The sequence below is a fragment of the Galeopterus variegatus genome, unplaced genomic scaffold (genome assembly GCF_000696425.1).
Source record: "Galeopterus variegatus unplaced genomic scaffold, G_variegatus-3.0.2 Scaffold3754, whole genome shotgun sequence".
In the NCBI taxonomy this organism is placed as follows: domain Eukaryota; kingdom Metazoa; phylum Chordata; class Mammalia; order Dermoptera; family Cynocephalidae; genus Galeopterus; species Galeopterus variegatus.
In genome coordinates this window covers 171,752-197,612 of record NW_007729865.1, presented here as the reverse complement: position 1 = coordinate 197,612, position 25,861 = coordinate 171,752, and the positions used below count along the sequence as shown (strand labels likewise).

Here is a 25,861-nt window from a genome sequence, read left to right as displayed (position 1 = left end):
CAGAGGATGCAGGAATCTGATTGGCCAGGCCTTGATCAAATGACTATTCCTGGAGCCTGGGGAGGGAGGATGGTTCTGGAAAGAAAAGTCAAGTCTATATAGTAGAAGATAGGGGAGGGGGAATAGGACACAGTCAGGTCCCTCAGGCAGGGATCTCATTCCTTTTCTGGCCACTGGGATTTTAATCTTCCAGCCCAACATTCCTCCACATTAGACTACCAGTGGGCAGACCACCAGGGCATCCACCCCCTTGGAGAAGGACAGTTACCAGTTTGAGGACAGGGGGAGGAGCGTTGTTGTGATGAAATTGCAGGGAGCTGGGGGTGGGTTCTATTTCCCCTCCTTACCCCTGACCACATGTGATGCAGCCCTAGCACTCCCCATCAGATGGCCACACCAGGTGCTGGGCCCCTGCACCATCTTGGATTTTCGTCAGCTCTGGAGGTTTCGGGGGTGGGGTTGTGGAGGAGTGTGGAGGCCTCAGTCTGGGGGAGGGAGCCAGTTGTAATTCCTAGTGCAGTGGCCCACAGAGAAAGGGGAGAAGGATCATGGGGGCTGGGGGTTCACAGAGATTACTTGGCAAAGGCAACTTCCAACTCGAGGCTTCCTGGGCTCCTTGACTTGAGTCTTTTCTTCTTTCTGGGTCTTAGTTTTTCCATCTTTATAGCCACTGGAACATTTCTTGTGATTCTTTCCAGAGTGGCTGTGGGTGGTTCCTCTCCTGTGGAGGGCATCCTTTATCTGCCTCCAGGAGCCATTCAGGGCCCTCCTGCCCAGGATGCAGGGCCCCACTGGCTCTCATCCTGCCCTGGCTCTTTCCCCAGTGTGGCCTTTGGCTTCCCAATCTCCCCGCCTCCCAGCTTGTACCTGGGTTGACCTCATATCTGTCTTGTCCCCAACATCATAGCGTCATCCTCCTGCAGAGGGTAACAGGAAGTCCAAAGCCAGGGGTTACACTGTGACCTGTGGCCTGCCCGAGCACTGACCCTGGCCACCACTGCCCAGGACACTCATGTGCCTCTTAGGACAGGCCCGGCAGCTGCCAGGTGCTTTCACAGAACTTTGCCTCAGTGACTCGGCAACCTGTGGAGGCCGTGGAATGAAGTTGGGTGGGCTGAGGGGGGCTTGGGAGCCATCTCGGTGGTGCGGGCACGATGCGGAGTTGGAGTTCCTGTGCCTGCTGAGTGAGCGCCTTGACAGTGGGGAGGGGGACAGCTTGTCCCTCGTGTGACATGTGCGGCAGGTGCTGGCCTCACCTTTGTGGCTCAGAAGATCCCCAAACAAGTGTGCTAAGGATGGGGAAGCGTCCAGGCAGACCCCTGTGTGCTCACTCCTCCTCACAGGGCCACAGGAATGACTTAGGGATCCTCACCCGGGTCCTGTGAGGAGCCAGCTGCCCTGTGGCTGATCTTTGTGTTTTTTTCTGGTTTTCTCACAGGTGCCTGTGACGTGGCGGCTCGAGAGCAGATGACGAGGACTAGCTTTTAATCCTTGGTGGTGATTGAGAGAGAATTTATTGGGGCCCAAGAGCCCCCCCTGGGCCTCCACCACCATGTCGGGATCCACACAGCCCGTGGCGCAGACATGGAGAGCCTCTGAGCCCCGCTACCCACCCCACGGCATTTCCTACCCAGTGCAGATCGCCCGGCCTCACACGGTAAGGGGGACATGTGTGTGTGCCCAGGGTCACCTTTGTGACCCTTTTTCTGTTCTGCTGAGTCTCCACCCCATTCCTTTCTTCACCTCTGACCAGGTTAGTGTGGCTGCCGTGGACACCAGGGGAGGTGGGAGGCCTTTCCCAGGCCCTGGGGCATCTGGTGAAATCTCTTAGCTTCCATTTTAAAGCTGGGAAGGTGGAGGCTGGGGTCAGGTTGAGCTGGGGCTCTGCCTCTCTTTCGATTGGCAGTGGAATTTGCATGCAAACATGGAGTGCCTGCTGTATACACTTTCTTTGTAGCCCAGCCTCACCTCTGCTCCCTTTCTGCTTTAGGATTGGGGTGGCTTCCTGGGGCCATGGGTCACAACCCCCCACCTTCCCTGACCCTCACGGCCCCAGCAAGGCTCATGGCTCCGAGATGATGAGGCCTAGCACGCATGATGTCTCTGAATCCTGATAGGGGGGTCCAGGTTGGTGGCTGGATCCCAGATGACCTGCCTGTGGCTGGGGTGTGCCCTTAGTTGGCTCTCCTAACTGCAGCCCCTTCCTCCAAGTGGGGGCCCATTCCCTGTCTCATCTCTTACTGCATGGTATGCCATGCTCCATTGGCATTTATTGCATATCTACTGTATACTGTATCTCTGGGTGCTTGCCAGAGGGCTTTCAGAAGTTGGCTCTCCTAACTGCAGCCCCTTCCTCCAAGTGGGGGCCCATTCCCTGTCTCATCTCTTGCTGCATGGTATGCCATGCTCCATTGGCATTTATTGCATATCTACTGTATACTGTATCTCTGGGTGCTTGCCAGAGGGCTTTCAGAGTCCTGGCCCTCCCCAATTTGACCTCCTGACTGCTTGGTGAGGGTGTGTGAGACCCGGCAGCCACAGCTGGGGTAGGAGCTGACTCTGCTCACCTTTGTGTGTGGGAGTGTGGGTGGGCGTGTGTCTGTCCTGCTTGGCTGGTGTGGTCCTTCCTCATAAGACACAGAGAGGAAGAGGAGTGGGAGGGCATTCCCATCAGCGAGCACAGTGTTTTTTGCATATGAACTCACTGGCCCAGCTGCGGGAGTCCCGGACACAGTGGCCTGAAGATTCAGGTCCCCAGAACGCTTGCAGAGCCAGCTGCAGTAAATGATCGCTGTTATGAGGACATTCCCCAGCTGGGGTCCTTGGATTCTCACCAAGCAGCCCCATGAAAGAGCAGCTTGTGTTATTATCCTGTTTTGCAGATGAAGAGACTGAGGCCCAGGAGGTTAATAACAGGCCTCGGGTTAAATGCCTGTGAGAGGGCAGCCTGCTGCAGCGGCGGGGTTCTGAGCCCCAGTGTCCCCACGCCTCTATTTACTGAGCACCTCGTGTGTGCCGGCGTGGAGCAATACGCTCCTTAGGGGAGATTTATTGTTATGTATTACTATCATTTTTTATCATTATCACCATCAACAAAAACAGAAAGAAGAGCTCTCACTGACTGAGCGCTTACTACAGGCCGAGTGTTCTTCACAGCCCTCATGGGGACAGTTGCCCTTGCCCCGCTAACTGCCCCCCAGCAGGGACTGTTACGCTCTCTGTTTTGTACATGGGGGACTGTTTTGCAGGTGAGGAAACTGGCCATGTTGCTTAACCTCTCTGAGCCTCAGTTTTGTCATCCATAGAGTGGGGTAATGAATCACCAGCTCCTAGATTCCCGAGAGGGTTATAGGTCATGATCTGTCTATGGTCCTCAGGACGGTGCCTGGCTTGGGCTCAGCCCAGTGTGTCCACTGCTCTTCTTGTTACTGTTATTGTTATTGTTCCTGCAGCTGCCTGGCAGGTGTCCACCTCCCCTGAGAGGCCACTGTCTCTGGCTTCTCTCTTGTTTCTTGCCCTGCCCTCTGGATTTCTGCCCCTCTCCCACACTGTTCCCTGAGGCTGGGCCATCAGGCTCCTGTGGCACCTGCCCTCCTGCCTCCCCTCCTGCCCTTTGCCCCAGCTGGGCCCTGTCCAGGATCACTAGCTGACCCCAAACACCTCCCACTCTCCTACAGTGCCGTCAGTGATGCAGGAGGTGGCTGGACAGGACTGAGCAGTCACCACCCCCTCCAGGCAGGAGGCTAAGGCCAGAATTGAGTGGGAGCCCAAGCTGGGCAGCCACAGATTGGAGTGTTTCTGTCCTTGTGTGGGGGCAGCCACATAGCCCACCAGCATGTACCCCTCCTCGGAGGAGTTTCCCAATACCTGTCCACCCTGCCTCATGCTGGGGCGGTCCAGCTGGGGACCCCTGCTTATCACTTGAATGACAGGAACAAGAATTCTGGGCACCCTGGGGAGGGGCTCTGCTGTCTTAGTCATGCATCCGTGGCTGGATTTGCTTTCCTATGGCTTGTTTGAAGTGAGCGTTAGGGTTTGTAATCTGGAGGCCGTCTTCACCCCCATCCTGGGCAGCCCCTCACCCCTCAAACCCTTCCCATTGGCTCATTTGATGTGCATGCTGCGGTTCAGGAGGTGCTGCCCTTTTCCTGATCTCCTCAGTCTTGGGAAGACAGAGGACAGAGAAAAGGGGAAATTGAGGCACAGAAAGACAAAGGCCTCACCTGAGGGCACAGCTCCTAGGGGGTGAGTTGGTGGCAGGAACATGGGTGTCCTGGCCCCTTGTATAGTAGCTGAGGCAGGTATTCTGGGATCCAGGAGAAGGGTCTGGACTCAGTGACCTGTGACCTTCCTGGATTTGGGTCCTGTCACACAAACCCTTGACAGGCTTGTGTAGCACCTCCCGGGGTGGTACCTCTTGGCTCTGGTAGCCTCTTCCATGGCATTCTGGGCAGGGGGCTGCTTTGATGGCAAGTCTTCCTTGGGGCTCAGAATCCCTTAGCGTGGCTTTGAATGCTTATTCATCCCCAACTTGTTGAGTGACATTGGGCTGCTCACTTAACTGTGTGGGGCAGCTTCAGTTTTCCCATCTGCAGTATGGGTGTCGTGATGGGATGTTTGTGAAGTGCACGCAGTAATCATCTCTTTCCTCCTGGCAGGGTGGACAGGAGGCCCAGGGAGGGCCTTTCCCTCTGGGGCTGCAGGCCCTGGCCTCTGAGCAGGGATGACGGAATGGTGCAGGCAGGGACGCTGTCTCCCCAGCCTGTGCTCTGGCCTCATTATCTTCAGGCTGTTGCTGTGTTATGCCCAGCATGGCTGGAAGGTTTAATTTGGGAAGTGCTTGCAGACAGGCCTGGATCCCAAGACCGGGGAGAGCCCTGGGTTCCCCTGACCCAGCCTTAGCTGTGCTACAGGCCTCTCCAACGTTGGGACCCTGGCTATTATCCTTGGTCTCCCTGTCCAACCTGCAGAATCTCTCTGTGCCAAGTTCTTTTCATCCTTACGGTCCCACCTTCCCTCACCAACAGTATCAGGACTCCTTGTTTTCCCCTGAGGGTCCTGGAGAATCGCGAGTCTCCCAGGGTTGAGGGTCTGGGAACAAAACACCCCCAGATTTTGTTTTGCCAGAGACTGATGCAGCCTCCCCTCCCTGCCTCCTCTCGGGCTTTCTGTGGCCCAGCTCAATTCTGCCTTCTCCCCTCAAGTCCTTTGGGATCCCTGAGCTCTCCTGAGCTCCTCCAGTCCTTGGGCTGAATGAATGCAGCTAAAAGCAGCAACACAGGGCCAGCCCCATGGCTCACTCGGGAGAGTGCAGTGCTGGTAGTGCCGAGGCCACGGGTTCGGATCCTATATAGGGATGGCCGGTGCACTCAATGGCTGAGCATGGTGCAGACCACACTGTGCCGAGGGGTTGTGATCCCCTTACCAGTCAGAAAAAAAAAAAAGGCAGCAACACAGAGTCTGAATCCCAGAGCTACCCCTTCCTGCTGTGTGGCCTTGGGCAAGTTACTTAACTTCCCTGTGCCTTAGTATAGAAGAGCAGTTCAGAGCACAGGCTCTGGAGCCAGGCTGCTTGCATTCACATCCTGCCTCACTGATGTCCTCACTATGAAACTTCAGGCAAGTGGCCTTACCTCCCCATGCCTCAGTTCCCCTGTCAGTTGAGCAAGAATAGTTATAAGATTGTGAGGATCAAATTAGTTGATTTGTGCAGAGCCCTTCACACAGTGCGTGACACTACTGCTTACTGGCAGGCGGCTGATACAATTAATAGTGTAATAATGACGACAAGGGTGATACTATTATTGTAAAAGCATAGCTGTTAGTATCCTTGTCCATTTTCACCCCAAGTGTACATTTTGGGCTTTTCCTCCAGAACAGAGGGTCGGTGAACTTTCTCTGTAAATATTTCAGGCCTTGCAGGCCATGCAGCTGCTCCATGTTGCTGCTGTAGTGCGAGAGCCACCCAGCCAATATGCAAGGGGATGGGTGAGGCTGTACGCCAGCCACACGGGATGGGGACGAAGCTGGCCGCGCCTGCTGTGGCCTTGGGACCTCGTTTGCTGCCTCTTGCCCTAGATTAGTGCTTATCAGACTTTCTCTGGGAAGGACCAGTCTGTTTAATTTCCAATTTGTCACAAACAGATATGAGGTCCTATTGCACAGATACAGGGACTGGCCCAGGCTGAGTCCAGCAGGACCAGCATGCTGGCTGTGCATGTGGATGTTACGGTCATGCAGCTCCAAAGGGTTCTGAATGCTCTTGTGGTCTGTGCCCACCTTGTTGCAGACTGACAATGTTATGGACCTTTCAGGGAGTAGCACTGCCCTGAGCCAAGGGTCCCAGACCTGGGACCTGCCTGGGCCAGGTGGGGGCAAGTCGATGTGCAGGGGGGTGGGGGGTGAGAGGCTGGAATGTTGGAGCCTTTGCCTGGATCCTGAGTGCCATGTGGGTATTAGCCATGTGGCCTCTTCTACAGCACGGTTCCAGGTGCCTGGGGAGAGCTCTTAGGAGAAGCTCTGGTGGGATGGTTTGGCCCCCCAGAGAGAGCCTCTTTGGAGGCCCCATGCGGGGAGATTCATTCATTCATTCATTCATTCATTCGTTCATCCAGTTTTCATTCAGCAAATGCTAACCAGGCATCTCCTGTGCCAATTCTCTTTCAGGCCCTGGGGATGTTGTTGTGAGCAAAAGGGATAAGCATCCTTGTCTCAGGGAGATGACATTCTCACAGGGGAATAACGGGCAGGGAAGGAGGAGAGAGAGAGGGAGGGTTGAGGTTGGGGGAGTCCAAATTAAGTAGGAAGTCAGGGGAGGAGGCCACACTGAGAAACTGACAATGGAGTTGAGACCTGAAGGAAGGGAGAGGGCTGGCATGTGGAAATCTGGCTAAGGAATGTTCCAGGTAAAGGTAATGGCACGTGCAAAGGTCCTGAGGTGGAAGCTCTCTTGACTGTAGACCCCATCATTCCAGGAGAGTCCAGGTTCCAGGAATGGGTTGAATTCTTCCTTTGCAGCCACATGTGGCCCCAGATACTTTCTTGACCCCTTCTGGGGTAAGGAGCCCTATCTGGGGGGCCAGGGAGGAGCACCACTCTCTCATCCGAGCCAAAGCAAACCCTCCTCCCAGCCCTGTTCAAATGTCCCCCAGAACCCGGCTCCAGCATTTGACTTGAGGACCGGACGCCCAGGCCCTCCGGGATTCCCTCCTGGGTAAATTGCTTTGCCGCAGCTGCCTGTCACCTACCCGAGGAGTTTTAAGGGCATCATTTTTTAGCAGCTTCAATTTCCAGCTTCAGAAGCACCATGGCTGGGGGAAAGCCCACAGAGTCTGAGAGACTGTCTCACCTGGATATGCTTTTCCTCCCCACCTTTTCTGAGCAGCAGCCCTGGAAACATGCAGAGAGGCCAGGGTGGAGCCCTCTCCCCAAATCGGGTTTGCTGCTGTCACCTACTGGGACTGATTCAGAGCCTGTGGCCTGTCCCTTCTGCAGAAAGCCACGCTTAGCCTCCATCTTGCATCTCAGAACCTAGCCCCTCCTTGCCGTGTGACCTGGACAAGCTAGTTAACCTCTGTGCCTCAGTTTCTCATCTTTGTGTGGAGCTACCCATGGAGGCTATTCAGCCCTGGAGATCTGTTTCAAGCCCCAGGGTGGAAACCAGTGTGGACACCTGCAGAAATGGTCCCCAAGATGCACCTTGGAGGAACTCCTAAATTGGGAAACTGAGGCCAGAGCCTGTGCAGTAGACTCCAGAGCCCAACCACAGGGGCTGCGTGCTGCCTTGTGCCCTTTCCTGCTTCATTTGGCAGCTGCAGGCACCGTCTTGTGGAGGCCTTTCCCGAGGGAGGGGACTGTCTGCCTCTTTGCCTCTTTGCTCACTTTGCTTTGTGCGACAGAGAGTGGAGGGAGTTTTCCTCCTGGCAGACAGAGACAAGGCTCACTAAGTTCCTCACACCTCTGCATGTGCGTGGGAGACCTTTGCCTGGCAGTCTCATTGTTGCCAGTCCAGGGGCCTCCTCCGCTCCCTCCCTCCTTCCTTCAAGCCCCTCGATCTTCTTCCTCCTCCTCGTTTGTAAGCATCTGGTGTCTTGTGCTTGACGCTGTGGGATGGGAGAGGAGGCTCAGCCCTTTCTGCCTTCTGGAAACTGCCCTCAGCCTTCGAGGAGATCCCTCAGAGAGTTACGAGGAATTAGTGGTTGGAAGTGTGTCCATTTCAAAGATGAGGAAACTGAGGCCCATAGAGTTTATGTAATAGGAACAACAGAAACATGCAGCCTGAGGCCTTGCAGCTTCTTGTTTCCACATTCGTCTGCCCAGGGAGGTCTGTCCTTCATCTTTTCCAGCCTCTGAGGTTGATTCCAGATACTCATTCTTTCTAGCCTCTTGGCTCCCAGCCTCTTACATGCTTGTTTTGTAGGGTCTGAAACAGATAAATTCTCAACTCACCTACCTAGTATCATCTCTTATTCTCTTTGCAAAAATAACTGCTTTTAAAAAAAAAAGCCAGACAACAAAAGAATGACTAGATTTTTACAGAAAATTGGGAAAATTAAGAAAAGGTGCCAAGAAGGTACTAAGTCACCTGCAATCCCACTCTGTCTGAAGCCTTACCCATGTCAGACATCACTAATTGATTGCCACACACTGTATAACTGAGTGTTCCAGACAGACAGAACTAACTGATTAGGATCAGCACATGAGTGAGACTGGTCTTGTCTTCTTGTTTGAGCAGCTTGTAACTATCTTTATTTTTTTTTTTAAACATTTTAACATTTCCCAAATCAGGGTGTACATCTAATTTGTTAATGTTGAGTTTATCCCTGGACGGTAGTGGATAATGAGTTAAAGTGAAAATTATTCTGGCACTTGTTCAAATGTCAGGGAGGGCTTTATTCAGAACTATTGCAATTGGGGTCAAGACAGTTGCAGTAGGAGAGAGAGCTCAGGCTCAACTCTGAGCACAACAGAGACAGCTGGGATTTCTAGCTGGTGAACAGAGAGGACTGTGCAGGCCCAGCAAGGACAGGCCTTGCTCCAGGCTGAGTCGCAAGGAGGCTTGGAGGAGTCTGACTCAAGTTTGCCAATGGGTGGCATTTTATTAAAGAAGGAGCATTTTGCCTGATGTTTGTCCTCTGACATTGATCTGTGCCTGTGGATGTGCTAGACGTCTGTGAGTTTTTCTTTTACAAGACAGGATGGAGGGGCTCCTAAGTTGGACACTTTGTTTTGAAACCCTATCTTGGATGCTCCTTTTTTCCAGTTTTCTCTGCTAACGCATTTCTGTTTTTTACAAATAATGCCGCCCCTCATGCATCTGTAGTCTGGTCTTTGCTGTGCTGTGTTTCCCAGCTAGAATTTCTTGCCTGGATGGACCCACCCACAACCTGCTTGGCAGCAGTGGGGTGGGAGGGGGGGAAGGTGGGGGTGGCCCCCTCCTCAAGGCTACCATGGCAGGCAGACAGGTATAGTGGTGAGGAGCAGATTTTGCAGACAGATGGCCCTGGGCCTTCACCAGTCTGTGGCCTTGGACAGGCAATGGAAGCCCCCTAGGCTCAGTTGTGTCATCTGGAAAGTGGGCACAATCATAGAGCGCTATGGTTCTAAGGAGGCTGTGTGGGAGGATTCAGCCCGGTGTCCTTGCAGAGTGCCTGTTGAGCAGTATGTATTACTTCTCCTTGTTGGCAATTGGCCTCAGGAGTGGCCTCTGGCCAGATGTGTCCTCAGAGCGCTGGGTGAGGACATGGGCTTGTGCGCCTGGGGCAGAAGCAAGCACTGGGCAGGGAGCCTGTGGCCTGACCCCGTTGCCATGTCCATGACTGTCCAGGGACCCACCACCTGCGCTTACTCACTGCTCTGTCCCCTTCTTTAGGACGTCGGGCTGCTCGAGTACCAGCACCACCCCCGAGACTACGCCTCGCACCTGTCGGCCGGCTCCATCATCCAGCCCCAAAGGAGGAGACCCTCCCTGCTGTCTGAATTTCAGCCCGGGAATGAACGGTGAGGAGAGGCTTGCTTGCCTCCTTGCTCAGCACCACAGAGCCATTTCTCAGATGGAGAAGTAGAGGCCCATGGAGGAACAGGAGCTGGCTGGGTTGGTGTTAAATGAGGGAGCATTAGGCTGTGCATTTGCTGTTGTCCTGCTGTGGCTGTGACTCGGGGCAAAGCAGGGAAGAGCCAAGTGGCCCTTGGACTTCCAGTGTGGATTATCAGTGGCCTCTGTGGGTGTGCAGCTTGGGCAGGAGGGGGAGCAGAGCGAGTTGCTGGTTGGAAGGGACATGTTCACACCTGGGTGCACATGGAGAACCTCCTTCCTTCCCTCGCTTCTCCCTTTTTCTCCAGCTGGCAGTCGAGATCCTCTCCTGTCTGCCCCATGCTGGGCCAGCCTTCCCTTAAGCCAAATGGGAGAGGAACGGGCCAGGGCAGCCTGGCGGGACCCTAGTGAGGGGAGAGCCATGCGAGGCTCTTGGTGTACAGATTCTGGGCCATTTGGCCACCCTCTTTCTCCCTCTTTCTCCAGGAACTTCTATGGAGACAGCTGAGGTGTGGGAAATTGTGCCCATTTCTCAGAAGGGGCAGCTGAGGCTGTGATGTTGAGGGATGGGTCTCAGCTGTGTTAACTCAGCCGGGATTAGAACTCAAGAGACCAGGCCCAAGCCCTTGATGATGCCATGTACCTGTGGAGGTGTCCCAGGGCCATGCAGGGAGCCCACTGCTGAGGGCCACACTGCAGTCTCCCTGGAGCAGGTGGGGCTGGTGGAGGAGGTGCCTATGTTGGTTTCCTGGGGCTGCTGTCACCAAGAACCACAAACTGGGGGGCTAAAACAACAGAAATGCCTTCTCTCACAGTTCTGGGGGACTTGGAATCTGGAATCAGAGTGTCTACAGGGCTACGATCCCTCAGAAGCCTCTAGGGAGAATCCTTCCTGCCTTGTTCAGCTTCTGGTGTCCCCAGCGTTCCTTGGCTTGTGGGTGCATCGTTCCAGTCTCTGCCTCTGTTTCACATGGCCATCTCCTCTGTGTCTGTGTCTCTTTATCCTCTCCTGTTCTTATAAGGACACCAATCGTTGGACTTAGGACCTACCATAATCCAGTATGACCTCATCTTAGCTTAATTACACCTGCAAAGACCCTGGTGCCAAACATGGTCATATTCTGAGGTTCTTGTGGACATGAATTTTGGGGGAGCACTATTTAAGCCAGTATGATGCCTTTTTCATGTTTCAGTAAAAAAGCCACAGGCTTCCTGCCAAGCACCTTGTAATGGGGAAGCCCTCAGTTCTGAGACGTGCAGGATGGACATCCTGGGACCCAGTTTTGGTGAGAAAAGGGCTAGAGGGTCCTCCAGGGAAGAGAGCTCAGAGGGGCAAGAGCCTTGTTCTCCAGGTGAAGCTGGCAGCATGGCCCCAGCCCATGTGGCGAGTAGTAGCACTCGGTCAGTCTGTATGCACGATTGAGCACCTACTGTGTGCCAGTCACTGGGGTACGACAGTGAACAAGACAGGTGGATGGTGCCGCCCTCGTGGAGCAGACCTTCTGGGGCGGGGCAGGCAGCCAGCACACACCTGTGAACCACCAAGCAGGTGGCGAGGGCTGTGGAGAAAGAAGACAGGCTGGAGAGGCAGCTAGGGGCAAGGAGACCGCTCTGAGGAGGAGGCGCCCTTTGCCCTGAGACATGAAAGAGAAGGGGTAGCGTGGAAGGTACTGGTGTGTAAGGGTTCCAGGCACAGGCCCAGCATGTGCAAAGGCCCTGAGGCAGGAGTGCAGTGTGTGAGGGGAGCAGGGGCCAGATCAGGCAGGGCCTGTGGGCGAAGGGAATGAGTTTGTGTTCTGTTCTGAGTGTATGGAGAGGCACAACTTGAGAAGCATTTCAGCAAGGGCAGTGTTTGGGCTCTGCCTGGTGGTTGATGGCTGGAGCCTGGAAGGTAGAGGCCAAGAGTCCCAGCTCTGCTGGGTTCATTTAGACAAGGCCATGCCCTCCATGGGCCAACTGGGGAGGAGGGTTAGGAGAACTGGTCAGGAGCGATTTAAGCTGGACAGCTCCCATCTCTGCACAGGGCTGTTGGGCTGAGTTGAGAAGATGACTACGCCAGGGGTAGCAGCAAGTGTGTTGTGATCGGCTGGTGGTGTCTGCCACGGTGGGTGATAGGGAAATGGTATCATGTGTGCTATTGTCTGCATTGGACCCTCAGCACTTATTTGGACTTCCCTGTGCCCATGAGTCACCTGGGGATCTTGTTATAAGGTAGGGTCTGATTCAGTAGGGCTGGGGTGGGACTCAGATTCTGCATTTCTAGCCAGCTCCAGGTGGGGCTGATGCTGCCGGCCCTCAGACCACACTGAGAAGTGAGGAAGTGGCAGTCACCAGCAGGTGTTCATGTCAGCTCTGGCACATTCCTTTCCTACACACGTCCTCAGTGAGTGTGGGCTTGAAGGAGACCAAGCTGTGTGGGAGTCCTGCCTCACTGTGCGGCCTTGGACAGGCGGGCTTTTTATGAGCGCATTTCTCTCAGGGTCACCTGAACACAGCGCACAGTAAGTGCTCAGCCGGCAAGGCATTTGGGACCTTGGGGGTCTCAGAGCCTTGTTCTTCTGTGTGACACCACATGCCCTTGCTTCCCGCAGGTCCCAGGAGCTCCACCTGCGACCAGATTCCCACTCGTATCTGCCGGAGCTGGGCAAGTCAGACATGGAGTTTATCGAGAGCAAGCGCCCTCGCCTGGAGCTGTTGCCTGACCCGCTGCTCCGGCCGTCACCCCTGCTGGCCAGTGGCCAGCCTGGCGGGTCCGATGACCTCACCAAGGTAATGCCTGGCTCCAGCCAGGAGCTCCTCTGCTGATTGTGCTGCATGGAAGGGAAGGGGTGGGTGTGCAGGGAGCGGGGACAGCTTGGGCAAAGCCTTGGAGGTGGGACCGAATGCAGGGTGTATAGAGGCTGGGCGGCAGGAGGAGCAAGAACTGGGGAAGGTATTCTAGGTGGCAGGAGCAGCAAGTGCAAAGGTCATGAGGCAGGATCTGACATGTGGCCATTGTGGCTGGCTGGGGGTTGGAGGGGAGATGGGGGCCCTGGGGAGCCATGCAGCAGAGAGCTGCTATCTGATGGGGTGTTATGATAGCCCTTATGTCCAGCCTTTAGCACACACTGAGTGCTTGATTAGAGTTGGGTTATTTGGTTCATTGCTTCTTGGAACATGATACTCAGTGACCCGTTCAAGCTCTGCAGCTACTGGGACTTGAACCCTGGCCTGTGAGGCAGCCAGCTCAGGGATCTGCAGGGCCTCTGAGACTCCTGAATTCTTGAGAGGCAGGGAGGGGACGCTCCAGAGACTCCCGAAGTGACATGGGGCAGAGTTGGCTCAGCACCAAGGGGGCGGTTCTTGGTCAGGGCATGGCCTGGAACCCTAGAGCCCCTGGCAGGGGGCAACAAACACTCCTTCTTGCTGTCCAGAGTCTGGCCACTCCTTGGGGCGCTAGGTGGCACAGGGTGGGGCTGTGCTGAGTGCAGCCACCCATGCCTGAGCGACCATGGGGCCAGTGTTGGGCAGGGGAGCTGGGCAACTAGAGGCTCCTCCGTGTCTCCATGGGGGCTGCCTGTCATTCCAGATCGTGGCAGGCTGCCCTCGCCCCAGGCCTCACCTGTGCACTCACCCACCCCAGGGCCTTCTGTTGATCTACCTTCAGGTGACCTGGGTGCAATTTTCACCACCCTTACACCGTAGCTGTGTGGCCTCAGCGAGTGACTGTGCCTCTCTGAGCCTGTGTTCTCCTCGTTCATCCAGGGACAGTAACAGAACTGACTCTGTGTCCTTATGCACAGGGTGTCAGCTGGGTCATCTAGGTAGAGGGCTTGGCAGTGAGCCGCACATAGGAAGTGCCCAGCACTCTGAACTGGTCCAGCTGGAGGTTGTTCCATACCAAAGCCAGGCAACCTGGGCCAGACTCGGGCTCTTGTTGGGGAGAGAAGACACCAGCGTGGGCCCTGGAATGTTCACTGGGATGGGTTTGAGCTGGCAGGAGGCTGGGACGGTCCCGCTTCCTGCTCTGCTTGGCTGTGACCTGACACCTGCACACCTGCCAGGTGCCACAGGGCTGACCTGCAGCCAGGGAAGGCAGGTGCTGGGGTTGTCCACGTGGATGTTCGTTGGCTTCGCCTCCCTGCCACCAGGGCAGGCCCCCTCCCTGAGGTTGTCACAGGGGAGCGAAAAAGCCCAAGTCCTCACAGTGGCCTGCAGGTCTGGCATGATCCAGCCTGTTACCTCTGTGACCTCATCCCCTCTCCCACCCCCCTCAGCTGCAGCCCCGCAGGCCTCCTCGGGGGTCCTCAAACACACCGGTGCATTCCCCCTCGGGGCCTTTGCACCAGCTGTGCCCTCAGCCAGGAATGCCCTCCCCTCAGTGAGGCACATGCCTCTTCCCTCACTCCACGCCCTGACTACTCTGCCAGGGCCTGTCTGGAACTGGGAGACCTAAGGCCAGCCTCACAGGGCTCCCTAAGGCAGCTCATGGCTGAAGTTGTGCCTCCACTGTGTCCCCCAGGGTATGAGACTGGGCCATGGTCGGGAGTCCCTGATGGCCTTGAAGGGGTCTTTGTGGCCTGGAGCCCCAGCCCCCGGCACTTGAGTCTGGGCTTGGGACTAGTGTCAGTGCCAGGACCCTCCTTCCAGTACTGCACCTTTGGGGGTTGGAGGGGGGGTGCCTTGGCTGTTGGGAGCCCAGCCAGCCTCCCTCCCCCTAAACTCAACACCTCCAACACCACCTTCCTGCCTGCCTTCCTTCGTTTCAGTAAAACTCAGGACAGTCTAGGCTAGAAGCGCATTTTGTCTCTGATTTACATGGAGGAAGTTAACTGCAGTGCTAATGAGGGATTGCAGGCAGTGGTCCCAGAAGCTTCTGTTCCTCAGGGTCACCCAGAAGCTGTATCTGACCACCGGTGCTGGGGTGGGGACCATGTCCAGGTGACATCTTTGTCCTTGTGCCGGCCTGGTGCCTGGCCAGCTGAGTGATGGATGCCCCTCCCTGCACAGTGCTGAGCAATTCCATTAGGCTCCTCCATGACCGTGGGGACACGTATTAGCTCATTCACAGGCCTCCCAGCTGCTGGGTGAGGTCAGTGATCATATTACTGTAGCACTAGTGGGGGTGGGGTGGGGACTGGGAGCCAGGCCAGGGAAGGAAAGTGGCCCACTCAGGCCTGCTGGGTCCTCTTCTCTGCCTGACGCCTCTGGATAGGATTGAATGGCAGAATTTCAGGCTGAGGCAGGTCCTTCATTGGGAGGATAGTGTGAAGGAGGCACTCACGTGGTGGTAATGATCATGATAACGACAGTTAACATTAAGTGAGTACTTATTATGTGCCAGGTACTGTGCCAAGTCCAGTGAGTGTCATTCCATTATATTTTCCCAGCCCAATGAAGTGGAGAGAGAGGCCCCAGGCTGAGAGTTGTGGGAGCAGGATTGCAGCCCAGCCCTTTCTCTCCCCCATGCTTCCACCACTCAGGGCTCCCCCTCTGCTTTCTCTGGGGGAGGCTACCCTACTCCCTCTGCCTGGATCCCCCATTAACACCTGAGTCTGTTCTTTCTCCTTTTTTTGTAAAAGGCAGGAGGGAATTTTAGCTCAACCTCCTGGGAGGGACATTTCCATTTGAAAAACTCCTGAAAGTGGGGTGTGGATGGCCAGCAGGTCAGAGTGTGTGGGAAGGGAGCTCAGAGCCCAACCAGGCGTCTTCTTTCCCCTGTGGGGACCCGACCTTTGCGGGCTGTCGACTCCCAGCCCGCTCACATCCGGTTCTGCCCAGAGAACAGGTTAAAAGAGTGTCTCTGGCTGGCTCCCCAAGAGGCTTCTGCTGCCCCCCAGCTGGTCTCTCCAGAATCGGGCCCCACCTTCCCCTGAGGGTCTCCACCCTTCACAGTTACTCTGAGTCTTTCTGCCTGGCCTGCACTTTCCTTGTTCTTGTTGGGGCTCCCTCTGCCTGGAGTCCTCTCTCCCCGCCTGCCATCGGTCTCTGGTCTGTCTTTCTGTCCATCTCTCTGTCTCTGTCTCTCTCTGCCTAACTGTGTGTCTCTCTCTGTGTGTCTCTGTCTCTACATCTCTCTGTCTGTCTGTCTTGTCTGTCTCTATGTCTCTCTCTGTCTCTGTGTCTGTGTGTTTCTCTCTCCTCGCTTCCTGGACCCTGCAGGGGAGTAGTGGGCCCAGAGTTGGGGCCTGCCTGGACCAACCACTGTAATTGCTTCAGGCTGTTAAGAGCCTTTGGAAAGTTTGAGCAAGTTTTGGGCAAGAGAAGAAGCTGGGGAGAGGAAAACACAGCATGGAAAGTGTTCAGATGTTTTTTGCATCTGCTGTGTGGAATTCTCTGGATGCATGAGACAGGAATTTGATGGGATTTTTAGCATGGTCTCTCTCCGCCCCACTGTGTTCATTTTTTTGTATAAAAATGCTCTGTTTTATAATGCTTCCCTGCCCTTGAGCTTCTGGTGTCCCATGGCATCAGAGGCTTCCTTTGGAGATCACCAAACTTTGTCTTAGGGAACTTTTCAAAGTGTCATCAACAGCACCACCTCTGAAAGTCCCTTCGGCTGTTGGGGCTCTGTTGTCTGAAAGGGACAGACAGCCCCTGTCAAGTTGGCTTAAGCACGCATCGTGGCTCACATAACTGAAGTCCAGGGGTTTGCTAGCTTCATGCACAGCCTGATCTAGGTGACATGATGTCATCAGGACCCCATCTCTGTCCACTTTGTGTCTCTACCATCTTTCACGTGGTCTTGTTGTGTTAACAAGAAGGCCGCTTATGATTTCTCCCAGGTTCCAGTCCAGAAAAAAGAGGGAGCTCTCCCTTCTTCTCTCCACATTTTCAGCCCCAAACTGCCTTCTCCTCCTCTCATTGAGTGGGTCCGTGCCCATCCTGGATCCTGTCATTGTGGCCGGGGTAGGGGGGATTGTGAGTCTCTGAGGCTGGCCCATTTCTTCCCGGAACTGGGATGTGGGGAGCCTCAGGGGTCCCCCCTCAGTCCTGGGGGCTTTTGCTCCCTCTTTGTCTTTTAATTTTGCATAGTAAGTTTTTCTCTTCAACGCTGGCTTCAAGTTTCACACCAAGGGCATCTGGTGAGGAAAATGGCACCTGCCGCTCCCAGGGCAATGAGTTGGGGGTATCAGCTCGTTTTCCTCCCTCAGCCTCTGGGTGACACACAGGCAGCCGTCTTTGGGAGGGCCACTTGGAGACCTGCTTGCCTGGCCCCCTCAGCCCCAGTCCTGGGCAACTCAGCACGGGGAAGCACTCCTTGTGGGTGTGCCTCTTCTTTTGAAATCGAGCCGAGGTTCACACAACATCAAATGAACCGTCTTAAAGTGACCAGTTCGTTGGTGGGTGGTATATTCACAGTGTGCAGCCGGCACCTCTGTAGTTCCAAAACGTTCTCATCAGCCCAAAAAGAGACCCCATACCCATTAAGTGGTCACTCCTCTTTCCCCCTCCCCCAGCCCCTGCAACCCCGAGTCTGCCTTCTGTCTCTGTGGATGTGCCTGTTCTGGACATTTGTCATCAGTGGACTCACGCGCCGTGCGTGCAGCCTTTCGTGCCTGGCTTCTTTCACTCAGCATCGTGTTCTCAGGGTTCACCCATGTTGTAGCAGGCATCAGGCTGTTTTCCTTTTTATGGCTGAGTAACAGTCCGTTGGACGGATAGACCACATTTTGTTTATCTGTTTCTGAACTGACGGACCTACCTGTGCATTTTTACTGAGCATAAAAGTGGAGCCTGCACAGTAAGGAAGAACCTGGTGAAGAAGAGGGCTTTGCTTTCACCCACTGAGAGTTCAGGGAGGTAAGTTTCTAGCCGCTTTTCCAACAGTTCCTAGTGGCTGCCGACTGCTGCTTTTAGTCCTGGTGTTGTCCCCACCTGCTCTGGGGATGGAACCTGTTTTGCTGATGTTGCCGTTGAGAATGACTCCTGGGGTAGGTGAACAGTTTGGTCTTACAGTTTGGGGGTGACCTGGACCCCATATAGCCCTTCCTTGCACATCCTTGTTCTTGTTCTCTCGTCTCTTCTTTGTCCAGGGGAGAGAGCAGAGGGGGAAGGGAGACATCCCTGCAGAAGGTAATGTGACTAGGAACCATGTTTGCTGCTCCCTTTTGTCTCAAGAGCCCTGAGAAATGGTTGAGGCTGCAGGGAGAGACCAGCCAAGCCCAGGGAGCATGGGGGGAAGGCGAGCCTCAGCAAGCCTCACCGGGGTGGTGGTGTTGGGAGAGGCGTCTGATGTCAGCTGGCCAGAAGTGGCATCCGGTGCTTTGGGCAGAGGGAACATCCTGTGCAAAGGCCCCGGGGTGCCAGATTCGAGAGCCACTTCTGGTTTGCCGCATGTGGGGTCAGGAGTCCACGGCCCCCTGCTCAACCTCCTGTTGGGGAGCAATTAGGGCCCCCACCCCCACTGACACACTCATGTGAATTCCTTCTGAGTATTTTTCTAGGAATTTTTTTCCGCACACAGTTTTGCTTCTAATTTCAGGGGGTCCTTGGCTCTTCTGCCCAGCCAAGTGGTTCTGTGGGGTGAGCAGATGTGTGGCTGGGACCCCGTTCCTGCCCTGGGAGCCTCTGCAGCCTCCCTCTTCCTGCACCCTGAAGCCTAGGCTTCATCACTCTTTGTCTGGGTGGCCTTGGGCACGCTGAACCTCGCTGGGCCTTAGTTTCTCATCTGGAAAATGGGGAAGACAATATTTGCACTTCCCAGGGTAGTTGTGGCAATGGCATGAATCAAGACCTGTGAATTGCTTAGAGCAGGGGGTCAGCAAACTCTAGCAAGCTCCAAATCTGGCCCTCAGCCTATTTTTGTAAATAAAGTTTATTGGCACACAGCCCCGCCCATTTGTTATGGATTTGTTATGGATTGCCTGTGGCTGTTTTCACAGTACAATGGCAGGGCTGATTACTCAGGAAAGACTGTCTGGACCTCAAAGCGAGAAAATGTTTACCATCTGGCCCTTTACAGAAAAGTGTAGCCCCTGCAGGCTCGAGGTTCTCGGTTTCCTCATCTGTACAGTGGGATGAAGTAGCAGTCCCCTCGTAGGCCTGCTGAGGGACAGTGGATGGAGAGTGCTGAGGTCTGGAGTGAGCCGAGCAGTGAGTGGTCCCGGCTGTAATTTCTAGGGTGTCCCCAGTGGAGGTGGCCTGAGGGATGTGGAGGGCCTCACCAGGGTGGTTGAGGGACTTTAGTGCATTTCCCTTGAGGATTCTGTGTTTGCAGAGGGACCCCCATGGTTGTCCAGACTCCAGCTCCCCATGTCCCCATGTCTCAGATGGTGACAGTGAGTCCTGCAGGCAAACTGAGTGTGATCCTGAGATTCTCGTCCCCTGTAGACCTTGCTAGGGATCTTTGGGGGATGAGGGGGAGGACATGGGCCCTGAGGATGGGAGGGGTGGACAGATGATGACATGGACTCTGCTAGTCCCAAGATTGGGGCTTGGGGTGGGGACAGCAGTTGTCCTGGGGGATAATGTCTCCTGTATCCTCTGGGTGCAGCTGCTGTCGGGGCGGGGAAGTAGCAGCCTGGCGTTGCTCCATGGCTTTATTTGCCAGCGGCTGCTGGCTTGACCCTGAGGATGGCACAGGGCGGGGGCTGGGTTACGCCTGAGCTACCAGGCCTGGAGCCCAAGTTCTGAGATAGGACCATCCCAGCCAATGCATATTGAGTGCTTACAGTATGCCAGGTTCTGAGCTGAGTGCTTAGCACACGTTCACACATTCAAGACTCACAACAGCCTGGGAAGTAGGAACTGTTATTCTCCCCATTGTACAGATGAGGAAACTGAGGCAGAGAGCAACTGAGTAAGCTGCTTGAGGTCATGGAACTGGGGTGTGGCAGAGCAGGCCAGGATTTGAATCTAGGGCTGCACGGGTGAGGACTGAGTTGTTTTTTCAACCACCTTTTTTCCAGAGTGTTCCTAGCATAGCCTGGGTGCTCCACGAATGAAGTCAATGAATAAACAAATGTAGGGTTGCTTTGTTCAACACGTTTTTGTGAAAGCAAATTTATTACACAAAGAGTAATCCTCAATGAAGGAAAATCAGAAAGATTCTAGTAATAAAAAGAAGAAAGTAAAAAATACCCTCCTGCCCCGCTGCCCAGATAACTCCTTTTGACCTCTTTGAATCCCATTCTTGTTTGTTTTCTGTGTGTTTGTGTATGTATGTATATTTTCTACAAAGCCATGATTGTGCTATATGTGAGGTTCTATAATGTGTTTGTTTGCACTGGACATTGTGAACGAATGTTTACGGTGGGTCTGCAGAGCCCAGGTCTTAGGAGAATGGAGATTGTGGGTCTTGGTTCGTGTTCCTGGAGAGTTTGGTCTGGTGGGAGGACACAGATGGGGTAAATGGAGTAAGAGAGATGTGTTATGGGGAAAGTGACGGGGGAAGGCATCATGTCTTGAGAGGAGGTTGGGAAAATGTTCATGTAGGAAGAGTGTTTGAACCTCATCTTGAAGGATATAAAGTATTCTGACCTTTGGAGAGTGGGCAATGGTCTGGGAAGGGTACGCCTGGCAGGAGCACTGGCAAGGGCAAACATCAGGACACATGTCCAGTGTGCTGGGGTCTGAAGTCAGAGCCGGAAACTGGAGGTATATTTGGGGTTTGCTGACTGGGGGGAGTTCCCTGAGCTGACCCCACACTTGTCTCTTCTCTACTATAGGACCGTAGCCTGACGGGCAAGCTGGAGCCAGTGTCTCCCCCCAGTCCCCCACATGCTGACCCTGAGCTGGAGCTGGTACCTCCAAGGCTCTCCAAGGAGGAGCTGATCCAGAACATGGACCGCGTGGACCGTGAGATCACCATGGTGGAGCAGCAGATCTCTAAGCTGAAGAAAAAACAGGTGCGAGTGGGTGGGTAGGTTGGAGAATGGTGGCTCTGAGCCTCCAACCCAGCAGCAGTGACAACAGCGAAGATAACACTAGTAACAGTAATCGTGAACATGCACTGTGCACTTCCAAATTCCTGGGAGCTGACTTGTTTTTATGCCCTTTACATTCATTAGGCAAGAGTACTATATGGGGCAGTGCCATCCAATATGCTGAGCACTTCTCTTGTGCCAGCTGGCTTTTATGCCCTTTACATTTATTAGATAAGAGTATTCAGGCCGGCCCAGTGGCTCACTGGAGAGTGCGCCACTTGGGAGTGCGGCGGCGCTCCCGCCGAGGGTTCGGATCCCATGTGGAGACCAGTTCCCGCTCACTGGCTGAGCGTGGTGCAGGCGCAACACCAAGGGTTGTGATTCTGTTGCCGGTCAGTAAAAAAGACAAAAAGGAAAGGAAAAAAAAAAAAGAGTATTATACGGGATAGCACTGTTTAGTAGAACTTTCTGCAATGATGGAAATGTTCTCTGTCTGTGATAGCCATTAGCCATGTTTGGCTATTGAATATTTGAAACCTGCCTAGTGCAACTGAACTGAATTTTTAATTTAGTTTAAATTAAATTAAATTAAATTGATTAACACTTGAATAGCCACATGTGCTGCTCTACTAGACAGCGCAGAAATGGTGGGTGAGAGTTCAGGATTTCCAGTCAGGCTGTCTAGGTTCAGATCCCGTTTCTACCACTTCTTGGTAATGTGGGGTGGGCAGTTACTTCTCTGGGCTTCACTTCCCTCATCTATAACCTGCGGGAAATATCACCTGGTTCTGGAATCTGAACAGGTGGGGTCTCCTAACTCTGCCCCTCACCAGCTATATGGTTTTGAAAACTTCACCTCTTGGGGCCGAGCCCGTGGCGCACTCGGGAGAGTGCGGTGGTGGGAGCGCTGCGACGCTCCCACCGCGGGTTCGGATCCTATATAGGAATGGCTGGTGCACTCACTGGCTGAGCGCAGTGTGGGCAACATCACACCAAGGGGTGCGATCCCCTTACCAGTCACGAAAAAGACAAAAATAAATAAATAAATAAATAAAATAAAATAAAAAATAAAAATAAATAAATGAAAACTTCACCTCTTGGAGCTTTGGTTTCCTTATCTGTAAAATGGGCACAAACATAACCCCCACCTCATAGGGTTCTGAGGAGGGAACAAGATCATACCATTAAAAATAAATCCTCATGTCTTTGCTGAAACCACACAAAGACTTGCAAAGAAAAAAATTGATATAAACATGATATTCATTTTATAATTTTGTCTTTTTTTTTTTTTCGTGACCGGCAACGGATCGCAACCCTCAGTGTCGCACCCGTACCAGACCAGGACCGGCAACGGGATCGCAACCCTCGGTGTTGCGCCCGCACCTCGCTCAGCCAGTGAGCGGCCGGTCTGTATGTGGGATCCGAACCCGCGGAGGGAGTGCCACCGCACTCCCAAGCGGCGCACTGTAGCAGTGCGCCACCGGGCCGGCCCTCATTTTATAATTTTATGTTACATATTATTTAACATAAACTTGATTGATAATCTGCCTTTTCCCAGCTGTTCCACAGTTCCTTTCCTGGTATCATTCAGGTCTCTGCTTAGATGTTCTCTCCATAGACAGGACCCCCCCTCCCCAGTCTCTTATAGGAACCCCCACCCCCAGCATCCTCTATCCCAGGGGTCAGCCAGTCTGACCAAATATGGCTTGCTGACGGTTTTTGTAGATAAAGTTTTATTGGCACATAGCCATGCCCATTTGTTTAAATATCTTTATGTACATGTGTCTGTGGCAGCTTTTGTGCTACAGTGGCAGAGTTGAGTGGTCACGACAGAGAACGTGTGGCTCACGAAGCTGAAAATATGTATGATCCGCGCCTTTACAGAAAACTTTGCTGACTCCTCTCTGTCCCATCACCCCGGTGGTGGCATCATCCTTTGAATTAATATAGATCCTGCTTTGTTATAGGTTGGTCTTCTCCCCACTGCAAAATAAAGCAGGGTCCTCGTCTCCCTGTTAACTGCTGTGTTCCTTGTGGTGTCAGGCACAGATTAGTGCTCATTAAAACTGTTGATTGAGTCAGTGTGACACTATTTTGACCCTGGGGAGCATCTAGGCTAATGGGGACAGCAGGCTCACCCTTGATCTCCTCCACACAAGGAAGTATGGGCTCTGTGTAGGATCAAGGGCTCATCCAGCCACTGTGGCCAGTAGGTTGAAGGCTGATAAGAGAAGCCTTCCTGGGAGAGGCACTGCCTGAGCTGGGCTTTGAAAGATGTATGGGGGGGAGGGCATCTATTCAAGGAGGCATTGGTGCTGTCACTTGCATGGAAGAGCTGGGATTTGGTGATAGTCCAGCATCTAGGCCTGGTCACTGAGGCTCGGCCAGCATCTGAGATCTCAGGGGGCAGCAGGTGGGTTTCTAGGATGGCGGCTCAGGCATTCCGAGAGAGGTGGACCCCAGCTGGGGCCAGACAGGCATTGCCAAGGCCCGCAGAGGACTGGCACCTGTAGTTTCTCTGGGCCTGGCTGTGGGACAAGGCTGAAGCTACAGGTCGTGTGTATGTTTGGGGCTGTAGCTGGAAGCGAGGTGGCTCAGGGCAGCCCCCAATTCTCAGGTTTTTGGTTTTGAGATTTTTCTTTTTTCCTAAATTTCACTTTGGCTTTTTTTTTTTTAACTAAAATTCCCAAGAATAAAATTATTTTAGAGTGTCAGTTTGGTGGCATTTAGTACATTCATAATGTTGTACAACCATCACCTCTATCCAGTTCTAAGACATTCTCATCACCCCAAAAGGAAACTCCGTACCCATTAAGCAGTCATTCTCCATTTCTCTCTCTACCCCCAGCTACCTCTTGGCTTTCTGTCTCTATGGATTTGCCTGTTCTGGATATTTCCTATAAATGGAATCATACAGTATGTGGCCTTTTGTGTCTGGCTTCTTTCTCTTAGCATCATGTTTTCAAGGCTCATCCATGTTGTAGCAGGTATCAGTGCTTCATTCCTTTTTATGGCTGAGTAATATTCCATTGTGTGGGTATGCCACATTTTGTTTATTTAATCATTTATTACGGACATTTGGGTTAGTTCTACCTTTGGGATTTTGTGAATAGTGCTGCTCTGAATGTTCGTGTTCAAGTTTTTGTTTGAGCACCTGCTTTCACTTTTCTTGGGTGTATGCCTCGAAGTGGAATTGCTGGGCCATATGGTAGCTCTAGGTTTAACTTATTGAGGAATTGCCAGGCTGTTGTCCACTGCGCTGCACCATTTTACATTCCTACCAGCAATGTAAATAGGTTCTAATTTCTCCACATCCTTGCCAACAGTTGTTAATTTCATTTAAAAAAAATTTTGACTGCATCTCTCCTAGTGGCTGTACAGTGTTGTCTCATTGTGGTTTGATTTGCATTCGATGGCCAGTTTCGGTCGAGTCCTTGCTACACAGCAGTACTTTTTGTGCATTATCTTCTTTGATTCTCCAAACAGCCTTATGAGGTAGGCACTGCTGCTCCCAGGTTTCACTGAAGAAGACATTGAGGGTCAGAGAGGTGAAGCGACTTGCCCAAGGCCACAGTGCTGGTGAGTGATGAAGCTATGGTTTGACTCCAGACCTGGTGGAGTTGAGTTGCCTTCTTAGCTGAGTCTCTGTACATGTCTCAGGTCGTATTTCTCTCTGGTGCCTGAGGGAAGGCCACCTTCACTGTCGGGAGAGAGTCTCCCTCCTGTCCACCCTTTCCAGCTGTCCACCTCTTCCATTTTTTGGTTTCCTTTGTTTCGCACTTTTGGGGTCGTTTGGATGCCCTTCTGGAAGTCACCACCAGGAGTCGCTGTGGGACCAAGGCAGCTTGGCTCAACCAGCCAGGCTTTGTGGCCCGCAGACTCTGAATTTTCTGGCACTTACTGTGTTGCCCCCATCTCGTCTGCCTTTTTGAGTTTGTAATGGTCTGCTCCAATGTCATGTGCAGGCTGTGTGAGCATCGTGAGCAGAGTAGCACCATGTAGGGTAGGTTGCAGACCTTAGGCCAGTCCCTTACGCTCTCTGGTCTTTAGCTTTCCTTTTTGGTATGAAGCAGACAGTGGCACAAAGGGATGCCCTTTGCAGAGGTGTCTGGAGGAGGGGATCCGGGATGAAGACCACAGGCAGTGATGATGAAAAGCTGTTTATTGAGTGCTTATTGTGTGCCAGGCACTGGGCTCATTTAACCCTCACACCAACTCTCTAGGGTAGAAGCTTTCATTATCCCCATTTGCCAGATGAGGAAACTGAGGCTCAGAGAAGTTCAGCAGCTTCCTAAGGCTGTGCAGCAAATAATCAGTAGAAGCAGTGTTCTAATATAGACAGTTTGGCTGCAGTGTCCACACAGCCCCTCCTGATGCTGGTGGTACTCGTAATCACAATGGATAATAATAACCAGCTTTTAGGAACCCCAACTCAGTACTAAACGTGTGTTAACTCATTCAGTCCTCCCCTCAACCTGCAATGGGGAGGTACGGTGATTAGCCCCATTTTACAGATGAGGAAACTGAGGCCCAGCAGGCCTAAGCTGCTTGCTTATGCTCCCCTAGCTGGTAAGTCACAGAGGCAGGATTTGAACCTGGGAAGGTTGGCTCCAGAGCCGGGAAGCTGCAGCTGGCCTCAAGGGAACTGGGGCCTCTCCAGGGCGTGGAGTCCCTGGGGGTGACTCAGAGGAAATGGTTAGCAGCCTGACTTCCTGTGTGCGGCCGTGGCCCTGGCTGCGAGGGGGCCGCCTGCCACCACCACCGTGGGGGCCGCATCTCCTTCCGCAACCCCCCGCTCACCCCTACTCTGCCCCTTCCCACAGCAACAGCTGGAGGAGGAGGCTGCCAAGCCACCCGAGCCCGAGAAGCCCGTGTCGCCACCGCCCATCGAGTCGAAGCATCGCAGCCTAGTGCAGATCATCTACGACGAGAACCGGGTATGCCCGCCCCACCCTGCAGGGTTCTACCCCCCCCCCCCCCC

The 25,861-nt window shown here is 53.6% G+C and overlaps 1 protein-coding gene across 3 annotated transcripts in view; it reads left to right on the top strand.

The window, feature by feature from the left end:
- Positions 1-1,463: 1,463 nt before the first annotated feature.
- The window catches only part of NCOR2 (nuclear receptor corepressor 2), a 161,922-nt gene continuing 137,524 nt past the window's right edge, over positions 1,464-25,861 (top strand). For all 3 annotated transcript variants that reach the window (XM_008585917.1, XM_008585916.1, XM_008585915.1), the window contains exons 1-5: positions 1,464-1,657; positions 9,872-9,999; positions 12,625-12,802; positions 20,683-20,862; positions 25,704-25,817. In XM_008585917.1, the coding sequence (XP_008584139.1) occupies positions 1,553-1,657; positions 9,872-9,999; positions 12,625-12,802; positions 20,683-20,862; positions 25,704-25,817 (705 nt within the window). In that variant the 5' untranslated portion in view covers positions 1,464-1,552. The remainder of the gene's footprint in view (positions 1,658-9,871; positions 10,000-12,624; positions 12,803-20,682; positions 20,863-25,703; positions 25,818-25,861) is intronic.